Genomic DNA, 12,313 nt, shown 5'->3' with positions numbered 1-12,313 from the left:
CAGGGAGAGAAGGAGGTAGCTACAAGAGAAGAAGAGTCATAGCAGCAGCATATTGCACAAAGCACAACCTTCCCCTCTTCGAGCAGCCATAAACACAGGGCAGAGTGAAAGTGTGAAGGGTTATAAAAGACGTACCTGTCTGCCATACACATTAACGCAAATGCGCTTGCGTAAGACTAATTGCATTTCTGCAGGGTGGCTGAGCTGGACAGTGGCTCTCACAATAAGGTAAACTCTTTCATCTGCTGCTGTTCCTTTACTGAGCTGGATACAGTCGTGGACTGTGGAATCCCAGGAGGCTTCTGCTTTCACCTGCAAAGGAAAAAAAATGTATCCTCTAATAAGCATAATTAGGTGTATAATTACCTGTAATTAATTAAGCATAATTAACAAAAATACATAATACATAAATTTTGAGAGTCAGCTTCTCCATTTCACTCCCTATGAAGAAAAATCCCTGCACTTCAGAAGAGGCCATTTAAAAATCAAGATTAGTTTGCCAAATGAAGACGTTGGGATTAAAAATGCCAACTTGCTCAAACTCTGGAACATTTCCTCTTGAAAAAAAGGTCTCTGAACAGGCAGGATCACTGCAAATAAACTATAAAATATGCAGAACTACAGGACCATTTGGCCTAATTTACTAAGAAAAAACAGAGAGAACAGAGATTGCAGGGAAAATCTTCCATCACACCACATAAACTCTCCCATCTGTATCTGAGAAATAACTTTGCTAAAATATTTCTAGCAATACAGCAAAAGCTGGAATTTATCTTCTTAGATGTTAAAATATAAGTATTACTGAAGATTTAAAAGGTTTATCTTCAAGCCGTAAGAAAAAACAGCCTGGTAGCCATCTTTACAGGCTTTAAAAACAAAACACAACAACAAACCTACCAAAACCATCAGGAATAAAGCTCCTCTAAAAAGAAACAAGTTTCAGAGTCAGGAGCAAAACTTTAAGGTAAAAAAAAAATATCAGAGATTCTAGATCTAATAGCAAAAATTATCAACCAACAATTGTAAAGTTGTAAAACTATGAGCTACGTGGCAAAATGGAGTATAACGAACGTAACAATGCAGACGTAAATCTATTAACTGTAGCAACAGTTAAGATTGACTCGTTCTTCAGCTGGCGTCTTCCATACTCTAATTTGCTCAGGGATTTTGGTTTTGTTTTTTTAAACACAAACTCAGAATCTCCAGCTTTTGTAACGCCTGGATTTAGATGAAGGAAGATCCTTGAGTTTTCTTATTTTTCAAATCATGGTTATACTCCTAGCAAATATTCCCTCAAAACACAGTCAGTCATATAAGAAAGAGGCGTTGCATCCTTCGTATGCCGTCTTTGATGCGCTATTTTCACATCTGAATATATAAACAGAACAAAAAAAGACTCCTGAACTAATATACCGGTCTGCATCTCTGCTTACCTCGCTATCATGATGCTTCACAATCTGCAGTTCAAAGAATTCCTCCTCCTCTTCTGCAACAAGAGTAGCGTCCCACCCACCCGCTTCTGGGTCATCCAGGTTATCTTGGGAACTGAAGTCATCAGCTAGAAACACAAGTGAACGCAGAAGGTGAGGAGCCACAAAGCAAAACATCCGGCAAGTCCCGAATTCACATTTCCATCACTAACTCCCCAACTTGGCTACCTACAATCTACCTACGAAAGACAAGCTCCCCGCGTTGTTCCACTTCAAAAAAGAATCCCACGTCTATACAGAACGTGTGCACGAAGATTTGGGGACACAGACTCTAGAGCACCTTTTAAAGTCCTCTTGTGCAGGAACCTCCCCCAGTTGAAAACATCCCCTGCTTGCCCGCGGGCATATTTTCAGCACTACTGCTCAATCACACTAAGTACATTGCTCATTTGGCATTAGTTAGGTGTTCTGTTGTGTTTTGGTTTGGTTTTTTTTTTAACTAAAGATAAGCCGCTGGTTGAGCGAGTGAAAATACAGTATTTTTAGACCGTGATTAAACAAACCATTAATCTGGTTTTTGAGAAGAAGCTCAACCTGTGCTGGCTCGAGTCCCTCACCATGAATGAATTATTAACCCGCTCCTCTCTGAAGCCATTTGATGTATCAATGCGCTCTTTGAGGTGAACAAACCAAAAATCTAAACAGCATTGCAGCAAAGGCTCCCTTGCAGCAGGTAGAATGCCACCTCTCCATTCTCACCCGATGCTTCTAAGCCAAGCATTAACCCTCTTTTAAACATCTTAACAAGGATTTGTTCAACTGATTGGGCACCATTGGCTCCCTGGACTACTTTGGGGTTGCCGCTTTCTTGGCTACAGTTTCCCATCTTTGGTAGAAATATCTGACAAACGCATTGTTCAAATTGGATCTTCTATTTGGATGAACTGAAACATACATTGTTTAAAGAAACACATAGGATCACACCCTGTAAAACTAACTTGAGCTTATCATGCAGGTTTTTTTTGATACACAGATGATATTACCAGTGACTTCACATTTTCTTCTAAGTCATCAGTAAAGGAATTATAGGATAGAGCATCAGCGCTATATCCTTGTGAGACCTCAAAAAGAACATTCCCAACAATACTTTTTTCTTTACACTGGCTTTTGCTGTTCACTCCCTTTGATGGACTCATTTTACTGTTTCTATTTTACTTATTAAATATCTGCAAAACCAGATTAAAACCATTAAAACCTATGGTTCCTTCCATATACAGTGCTGTGTATTCTGAAACATTAAACAATATGTTTCAGTGAAAAATGTGCACTCTCAAATTAATCTACCCGCCACTCCAGGCATTTCTTCATTTGATTAACTTCCTTAAATTCTAGAATGTCATTGGGCGTACAAAGTTTGTTTCAAAGTCCTCTGTCATTTTAAGAACCACTTACCATTCAAGTCAAGGAAAATAACAGGAATGTGAGTTTCCATACCAGGAACAGGAGTCCTAAAATGCAAGACAGGGACAGTGGCAGCATTTAAACTAACGCAGATTTACCCAGCACACGTACCTTCCGATACAAGCCCACAGTACATTACATTCAGTACAACTGCAAATTTAAGCCAGACCAGTGATATCCTTGGCAAACAGCTTTATTTTAATTTACTGCCGTAGGTTCTGAGAGACTCGACTAAATTGGTATTTCTTTTATACCAGCTCTCTTAAAATTATTATATTCTTTGACCTCTGCTTTCAGAAATGTTTTCTCCCTCTAAAATACCAATAGGAAAATTAAGTTTATTTACTCTGACACACACATTTATTAAATGCAAACCCCTCTGCATTAGTGATGGCAGTGAAGACAGGAGAGTGAGAATCAGAAAAGCCAGTGTCAAAGTTTTTAAACTAACGTTGCTGCTGCCACACTACAGAGTTACTCTTTCTTACAAAACACACACATTTAAGAGTCAAAGCTGCTATTTAAGGCATCTTTCGTATCGCAGAAGAAGGGGTAACATAGGTGGTCTCTTGTTTGTTTTTAAAATGAAATATGCTGTGGCCGAGCACTTTTAAGCTACACGACATTAATAAAATACTAAAAATGTAACACGAAGCATGAAAGACTTTAAGACTCCTCGTTGCAATCTTTGCTGTAAAAAAGGGCCGTGGCCATCTCATGACAAACTCAGACTTGATGAACCGCGTGGTGACCAAGAGCAGGCTGGAGACTTATGTCACATATAAGGTGCTCGAATCATACTAAACATTTCCTCTGGTGCAAATGTGTTCAAAACAGATTCTTCCTCAAGGAAGTTTCCTGCAGCTCCACTATTTTCAAACCTAGTTAAACACTTTGATGTGAAAGTTGATGTGTTTCCAACAAGTGTTTGCCATCTTTATGTTTCAGAAGTACTAGTTTCAACAAACTTCAGCTTAAAACTCCACAACATTCAATTCCATCGACAAATACCATTAGTTTTGCTCAGAAAAAAATTCCAGAAAGTCGAAAGCAAGCGAAGACATGAGGTTTGAAGGGAATCAACCTTGCTTCCTTGTCTACAGTTGTTACTCACAGCTGCTACGGCACGGCAATCTCAGTCTAGCGTAGTTTACTATTTTTAATGTTCAGAAAATTACACGGAACACTTGCTGACTAAACAGACTTTGCGCTCAAACCAGGAGTGCAACAAAATGCTCCTGTAGATGCAGTTTTATTATGACGGAGCAGCCTTTCAAGTGAATGAACTAGGTAATTAACATATTAGCTAATTTTTTTAAATGGTAAGGACAGGGGTAATAAATATTGATTCCGTTTTTTTCAGAAGGTCATAATTACACTCTGATCAATAACAGTATCGTTTACTAAATAGCTTTTCTGCATTTCAGATACACAGCCTAATAAAATAATTCAAGCAAGAGGCCTAATTTTAACAACTTCGCTCATGCAGCGTACAAAGGTCAGATTAAGGAAAGCAAAAAATGGCCGCAATCCAAGCAGGGACCAGGCCATGCATCATTTTTACACTCGTTCTTGCATATGGCCATGTATGTTCATACCACTCCGCTGGAGCTCCAGGGATCCCACTGCCCGCAGAAGGGACCATCACAGCATTCCTTTCTTCAGTGAGCGTCAGCCTCATCTCTAAAAGCTGTGCCTCCCGATCGGCATCATCTTCTGTTTTATCTGGAGAAGCAGGATGTCAGCCAGGACAATAGAGAGCATTTCTTACTCAGTGCCTTTATCGTGTGTCCATGATCTTATACCATCCATAAGAGAATAAGACCCACTCTGCTCAGAAATTCAGCACGCAACAAAACACACAGTACACAAGAACAACGAACAATTATATATAGGTTTCTCTAACGCTAGTTTCACTGCAAGCAAATTACCGGCGAGTTCAGAGAGTCAACTCTCCATTAACTTCTGTTCTAAATTTTACAATATATTAAGATAAAAAGCGTGTGTGCATGTGTCTCTCAACCTATCGCTATTATTACCTTTAATGGTATTTTGCTTACCAGGCTTCCCAACGAGTTTTTGCAACTGCTGATCAAGATACTCCTGACGCTTTGTTAAGGCACACAGCCATTTCCGACGGAGCCTTTCCAAATCCCTGTCCTGGAAAGAGGGAAGCAGTCACGTTAAATATCGACCCAGCAAAGCCAAGGTTTCCTACTTGTGGCTTACACATTTCCTCAACCCTTCTGCTCATCCTGTACACAAGAAACAGATAAGAAAGACAGAGGAGACCTTCAACGAATCAATTAGCTCTTCTGTATTTTCTTTTGCACAGCACAACTTGAGCAGAAACACAGAGTAGCTGAGGTCGGGAGGGACCTCTGGAGATCATCTAGTCCAAGCCTGCTCTGTGCCCAAAGCAGGGTCAACCGCAGCAGCTTGCTCAGCACTATGTCCAGTTGGGATTTGATTGTATCCAAGTATGGAAACTCCACAACCTCTCTGGGCAACCCGTTCCAGTGTTTGACCACCACCACGGTAAAAAAAAAATAATAAAATGAATAAAGTTTGTTATGTGAAGTGAGTATTTGTCCTTCCACTGGGTACCACTGAGAAGAGCCTGGCTCTGTCTTCTCTGCCCCTTTCCCTTTGATCATTGACAAGATCCCACCTGAGCCTTTTCTTCTCGAGACAAAACCACCCCAGTTCTCTTAGCCTTTCTTCACAGGTCCAAACTCTTAATTTTCCACAGCTTATGTGAAGTATTTTTGCTTGCCAGCCTGAGGCACCTCTTTCTCTAGCTGTTTTTCTGTAGCAGCCAGCTGAACAAACTTCACTTTATAGATCTTCTTTGCCCCCAAACCAGTCTAAAACTCACTAACATTGTGGCAAAGCTGCAAACCCCAGTCCTTATCCATGACTCACCATTCACACTCAGTGTTTAGCAGCCTCATATTAGCAATCCATCCCTGCCCTGCATCATGCCACTGTCCCCAGTTACAGCATTTCCAACTGAGCCTTTTAACTTTTTGGTTTTTTCTGAAGTGCTCATGTCCTTCAAAGAAACACCTCAGCATCCGTAAGAACATTCAGTTCATTTGTCTCTGGTGTAGAAATGCTCAGAAATGATGAATGATGCTCTACATGCAGCACGTTGGGTGCCACAGAGATGAGCTATCAGCTCTGGGATGCCTTCAGGCAAGCCTCTTCGATGGCAACAGCAGTTCAGATTCATTCCACATAAAACTATAACAAATACTTTGTCAAGAAAAACGGGTGGATGCAAGACTATGAACTGGAGTTGCATTACTCACCTGCAGACCCCTAACAAGTATGCTGGAATCTGTCAGAGAGCATGAAACCCAAATCTCTGGTTGCTTGCATCACACAAAGTTGAGATCTATAATGGCGGCGATGCGCTTTTGTTAAAGTTATTCAAAAGAAGACGAAAAATATATCACAGATATTGTACTTCATCGGTTCCCCTTTAAGGCTCGTGTTACTGTGACATTACATATACTTTTAAAAAAAGTTGTGTGCTGATTTCAGTAGTTTTGTCACTGCTGTCTTAGGGCTCCAGGAACAGCATGCCCCTGCTTGCCCAAGGGCTGACCACTCCGCAGCATACTCCAGCTCTCACGCACATACCACGTTCACAATATGAAACAACGTGAAGTACTTTGACTGCATCTTCAACACTACTGTCCCTATTCTTGCTCTTAATGAGGACAACTTCAACCTAGCCATAATTTGTCAGGACGGAAGACTCCTTCCCCCAAAACATCAAAAATGAAAACCAATTGGATCTTGTTTTGAAAATACACATTGAGGCATCTTGTTCTTTCCCTTCCACCCCTCTGCTCCACCATATGGCTTTGTAGCATACCAATCTATGCAATTCTTAAAGCTTTTAGCCTCTCCAGAAGACAGGCTTGGTCTATATCCACCCAGGACAGCAAAGATAACACGCTGTTCCTCCTCTAACATGTTTCAATCTGAAAATGTCTTGAGTTTGTAAAAGGAGAGAGTTCAAAATTTTTACCTGATAACTGTCCATTTCGTCATCTTCTTCCTAGGCCAAAACATGCAAAATCACATCATTAGTTGGGTTTTTTTTGACAGTAGGAAGGACACTGAATGCAAAAGGTGTAACTATTTTAAGCAATATTAGCAGCCTTACATAAAAGTCTGAGCTCAGCAACGGTACAATCATAGAATTAAAACACATTTACATCCCAAAGATCGCTGCTATCAGTTCATCTAGACACAAACTAGAACAATCCAACAATTTTAATGGAAAAATGTCACAGAAATACAGCTACAGAAGTCTTGGAAGCAATTACATGTATTTGGAAGCAAGCGGAATACTTAAATTGCCCTAAGAAAGAGACAGGAGTTATAGTGAAACAATTTGAAACCTTTTGATCCCGGACAGCAAACAAAAACGTGCTGTTTTACCTGTAAGAGTTAAGTATGAACGTTACAGCAAGCACTGAAAAATCAAATTCCGGCATAAAGGATTCAAGGTAAGCTTGTTTAGAGGAGAAAAATTATAAACACCTAAGCCAATAGTTAGAGAGTTAGAATAACTCTGTCTCCCACACCAGGAGTCGCAATGCAGACCTTTAACATTTTGATTTCCGTTATTTTCCGACGGGAGACACCACTGTTCATTCTCGCCATGCGTCGCAAGCAGAGCCACGTGCAATGAGCCTAAGCAGAACTGCCAACTCTTGCACAGTGATGGAAAAGCAACGAGGACTCCGACCCCCACTGAGTTATTACTTATCTGTTTAAGTAACAACAAGCCACTGGAGTCTACTTTTGTATCTTAGCACTGAAAGCAAAAATACTGAGCTAAGCTAAAATTAAAAAGCCATATAGAAGAGGCATTTTCTTAGTTCAACGTCTTTAGAAAATCTTTCACATTCCACAGACAGTGATTTACTCGAGATAGAGAACTGCTAACAAGGGGACTAAAAACCCAGGTGTTCAAGTCAGAAGGCTATTGTAAGCAACAGGACTAATAAAACACGGTTTTCAATAGCCCTTTCCCATGTGGGCTATCAGTGTCAGACACAACTCACTAGTCTCTCTCTCGAGCGGAGCTTAAGTCTTTCTCCTTGACAGAACATGCTGTTCGGTGGATTGCCAGCTCTGTCACACACGGCTGAAACCGGTCAACAGATCAGAAATCCCCTGGGGAAGGAACGGGGCGAGACAGACCGAACGCTCACCTGGGACTTGTCCCCTTATGGAACGGGCTAAAAGGGACGTGTGTATTATGTGGCCGTGTAATAGCTTGCAAGTAACATCTGCAAGAATCAACCACTCTGTCTCAGCAGAGAATCATAGAATCACAGAATGGTTTAGGTTGGAAAGGACCTTGAAGATCATCGAGTTCCAACCCCCCTGCCATGGGCAGGGACACCTCCCACCAGCCCAGGTTGCCCAAGGCCACCTCCAGCCTGGCCTTGAACACCTCCAGGGATGGGGCCTCAACAACCTCTCGGGGCAACCTGGGCCAGTGCCTCACCACCCTCACAGGGAAAAACTTCTGCCTCATGTTTAATCTAAACATTAATCTAAACAGTCTTTTAAGAAACTCGCTCCGTTCAGGAGTAGGAGAGACATAACACTTTTTTTGCTCTATAGGACGTGGGTATCGGGGACTGCTGTGCCAAAAAGCCGCAGGCAGAGTCACTGGGAGAAGCATAACGGGGAATAAAAGCAATAATCTGTCTAGAATGCTGCTGAAAAGTGAGATCTATGTCAAGGAGGAAAAAATTCCCTTTTTTGTGCTCCTGACACGTGAGGGGCAAGGGATCGCTGAGGTCAGGAGACAACAAAAAGCCCAACTGCTTCAGACCTCACAGAGGGAAAAACAATACTGATTAAAAAAGGGGGAGCAGGCACACATTGAATCATACCCTGTCAACAGGGTAAACCTTATGGAAAGCTGGGAGATGTCCCAAAAACTACTTGACATTTAGTTGGCCTTGTCTCAAGCAGGGCAGCTAATCAAGCAAGTCGAGAGACTTGCTTTGTTCCGCTGCACCAGATTTTGGCTTGCTCACTCAGAGGAGCAACTAAATTTTAATTTAGCTGTTGGGGGGAAAAAGTCAAACTGCACTAGAAACTGATAGAAGCATCTCAAAAAGACAATCCCTAAAACCAGATCAATATGACTTGCGCTTTAAGATGAGATGCAGCGCTTCCGAGGTTGTCAAACAACTGGCCAACATACTACGGGCCAACAACTGGCTCATATAATTCTAACATCTGTAACCCAACTCTATTTGAACGTACATTCCATTGATTTATTGTAATTTGAATACTTACTTAAAATTGCTGCCATATCTAATATTTGAAGTAAAATCTACTGGACAAACTCTTAATGAATTTTAGAAACTTTGGCATTTTCTTTTCTTCTTTGCATGGTGTGTTAAGGCTGTGCTGCTTTTAAGGATAGGAAAAAAAAAACCCCAAACCCAGAAGAGACACAGAAGGTAGTTTTACAAATATTATTTTTGCCATAAAAAATGTTTTTTGAATAAGAGGAAGATCTTCCACAACACTTTCTGAAAGACAGAGGTGTAGATTTAAACTATCCTGAATAATCCCTAAAACCACCATCAAAGTAATTCTGACAATTCTTCTTGACGTTACTTTATACATTTAAGAAGCAGGTTCAAACAATATCACCCAAAACCAAACTAAAACTAAACGAATGGAGTTGACTCCAACTGCAACAAACTCAGGACATCACTTTATGTTTTTACATGTCTTGGAAACAGGCATAGCCAACAGGAAATATTCAGACTCTTACCTGATAATTTTCAGGTACTTTTTGTGACTTGACTTGTTTTATTTGAACACAGCCAATGCCAATAGATAATATTGACTCCTCCATCAGTGGCAAAGTCCCAGATTCCTGTACAGATCTCACTTCAACCTGAATCCGTCGAGATTGCCCCTGCCCAAAAGAACAATTTGAAAGGCTTGGAAAAAAACCCGACCAACCATGAAATGATGAAAGCTTAATGACAGAGAGACCTCTACTGGCACTCACTGGCAAGCAACATTGTATTTTTATTTTGTGAAGAACAAAGCAGCGAGTGCTGCAATCTCAATGACCCTGTGTTCAAGAGAAACCGTTTCTGTTGCAAGGATTTATGTTTACACGGTTTATGTATTTACAGAAAAAAGTTCAGCATTCACAACTCCCCAGTTTACTTCTCTGGAGGGTTTTCAAAACATACACTTATAGGATTTATGGGTTTTTTTTGATATTTCCAAAAGCAGAAAATAAGATCTCTTCCCCACCTACAAAAGAGGAAAGACAATAGTCTAATTTGGTGAGCTACTGGGATTTCAGTGAACTTTTCTTGAGTCTGGTCTCCTTGACTGAACATTCTTACCCACTGACGCTATCAATGCAGCAAAGTAACTGTTCTTTAGTAAAACGCATAGGAAAAAATAGATACATTTAAAAAAAACAATCAAAGGAGTTGGGGAGTTCAGAGGTGCAGCCTGTACCTAACTTTTCCTAATTCCTAGTGTTCTCTGGGCAATAGCTTATCACTCAAAAATGTTAACTACTCGGTTAAGCATTAACAATTTAATGCGTGTAGAATTCAAAGAAGAAAGGAGTGGTTGGCTGGAAGGATCAAATAAAGAGGAACTCTGGACCTCTTTAAAAAATAATTAAGTTCAGTTGAGACTGATGTCCTTTCTACCAGGTGCTGTCACGGCACAGGGAACAGAACACAGGACCAAGATTACAGGTAAGCTTTGATCACTTTTACATCTGAGCTTATGCACACTGGCACTTTCACGAAACCCAGAGGGACTCCACTTTCTTCCGCTTTATTTCTGTTTTACACAAGATCATACTTTGCATCTAAGCTCGACAGTTCCTTGGATACCATCCCTTTGCTGTACAAAATAGAAGCTGCTTAGCTTTCCGCAGGCTCTTCTCACAGCTGAAATCCTGTACGTGCCACCTTACCTGTCTGAGCTGGAAGATGCCTCCTGTGCACACATCCTTGGCAGGAGTCACCTCAACTGGGCAGTATTCCCCATTCTCATTCAGCTCTAGAATTTGAACCCAGAGTTCTACTTTTCGGGTTACTTCACTCCACCTGCAAAACACATCAAATATGTTTTTGTTTGTGGGTTTGTTTTTTTCCCCCAAAGAAAAAGGAAGAAAACCCAAAGCGTTAGCTCAGACTGCAGACTGAAGAAGCAAAGGAACACTTCAATAGGTGTGCCATTTGTGACTATAGGGTTACTGGTTTTGCAGTGCCTATAAATTTTACTGACAGCTACTTTAGTCACACATCAGAAATAAGCCTTTTCTTTGTTCCAATATGAAAACCAATTCCACTAGATCCTAACATTTAAGCTCTGGTCTCAACTACTGCCGCAGAAGCCCAGTGTTGTCAGCGCAATCAGTTTCATACAGAAGACAGCAGAATGAAATACGACATTGTCTCACGAGCTTTCGAGATTCGGGGCACTTTCCTCAACTTCATCATCCTACTGCCTTCTCTCCAATTTTGCCAAGAGCTTACATAAGAAATGGCCAATATCACAGTACCTCAAAATTAAAAAGGAAGGAGGTACTTTCTACTCAGCTACAAAATGTAACTCACTATTTTATAACATTCTTTTTCCATCTCCTCTTTGTCATGTTTTCCTGACTTTTCTTTTAAACTTCCCTATGTATACCTTAATACTCAACATGCCCATCACAAACTTAGGCTGGAAGTAAAAAGAGAAATAACCGCCAAGAAATTTAGGTTCAGAGCTGCCTTTAATTGGAGAGGCAAAACAACTTACATTTAAGAAAATGCTAAGCTGACTTTGGGGACAACAAACAGCTGCAAGCAAAAAAGCAACCCCCTTCAGCCTAAATGACCACACTGTTGCTTATTTACTCCAATTGAAGTAATTAGCAACATAGCTCTTCCAACGGAAGCATTACAGCGATGACGTTTCATGGCCAAGAATGAATTGGAGTCAGACCTTGAATAAATACATTGGCGTACAGTCAGAACAACCGTCTTTACTGTTTTAGACTTGATAGCTCTTTCTGGTGCACTGGCACAACAATATACAGGAATAGAATCAGCTCGCTCATTTGTAAAACACTACTTAGGCACTTGAGTTTGCCTAAATAAAAGAGACTTCAAAGTCTTTCAAGTTTTACCACTTCTATTTTCAAAGAATCACAGAATCACAGATTTTTCAGAGTTGGAAGGGACCTGTAGAGATCATCTAGTCCCACACCCCTGCTAAAGCAGGATTGCCCAGAGGCAAATCCTCTGGACTAAAGCAGGACTGCATCCAGGCGGGTTTTGAAAACCTCCAGAGAAGGGGACTCCCCCCCCTCCCTGGGCAGCCTGTGCCACTGCTCT

At 40.9% G+C, this 12,313-nt stretch overlaps 1 protein-coding gene across 1 annotated transcript in view; it reads right to left on the bottom strand.

Moving 5' to 3' along the window:
* Positions 1-12,313, bottom strand: part of KIF13B (kinesin family member 13B) — a 163,048-nt gene that overhangs the window by 33,216 nt on the left and 117,519 nt on the right. Inside the window, exons 27-34 of the mRNA XM_009895457.1 lie at positions 10,903-11,035; positions 9,721-9,867; positions 6,934-6,963; positions 4,952-5,051; positions 4,490-4,616; positions 2,883-2,938; positions 1,434-1,558; positions 136-312 (exon numbers count right to left, since the gene is read on the bottom strand). Coding sequence (XP_009893759.1) covers positions 136-312; positions 1,434-1,558; positions 2,883-2,938; positions 4,490-4,616; positions 4,952-5,051; positions 6,934-6,963; positions 9,721-9,867; positions 10,903-11,035 — 895 coding nt within the window. The remainder of the gene's footprint in view (positions 1-135; positions 313-1,433; positions 1,559-2,882; positions 2,939-4,489; positions 4,617-4,951; positions 5,052-6,933; positions 6,964-9,720; positions 9,868-10,902; positions 11,036-12,313) is intronic.

This window comes from Charadrius vociferus, unplaced genomic scaffold, assembly GCF_000708025.1.
Source record: "Charadrius vociferus isolate BGI_N301 unplaced genomic scaffold, ASM70802v2 scaffold41, whole genome shotgun sequence".
Lineage (NCBI taxonomy): Eukaryota > Metazoa > Chordata > Aves > Charadriiformes > Charadriidae > Charadrius > Charadrius vociferus.
The sequence above is the reverse complement of the archived record's forward strand: the minus strand, read 5'-3'. Positions and strand labels throughout refer to the sequence as shown.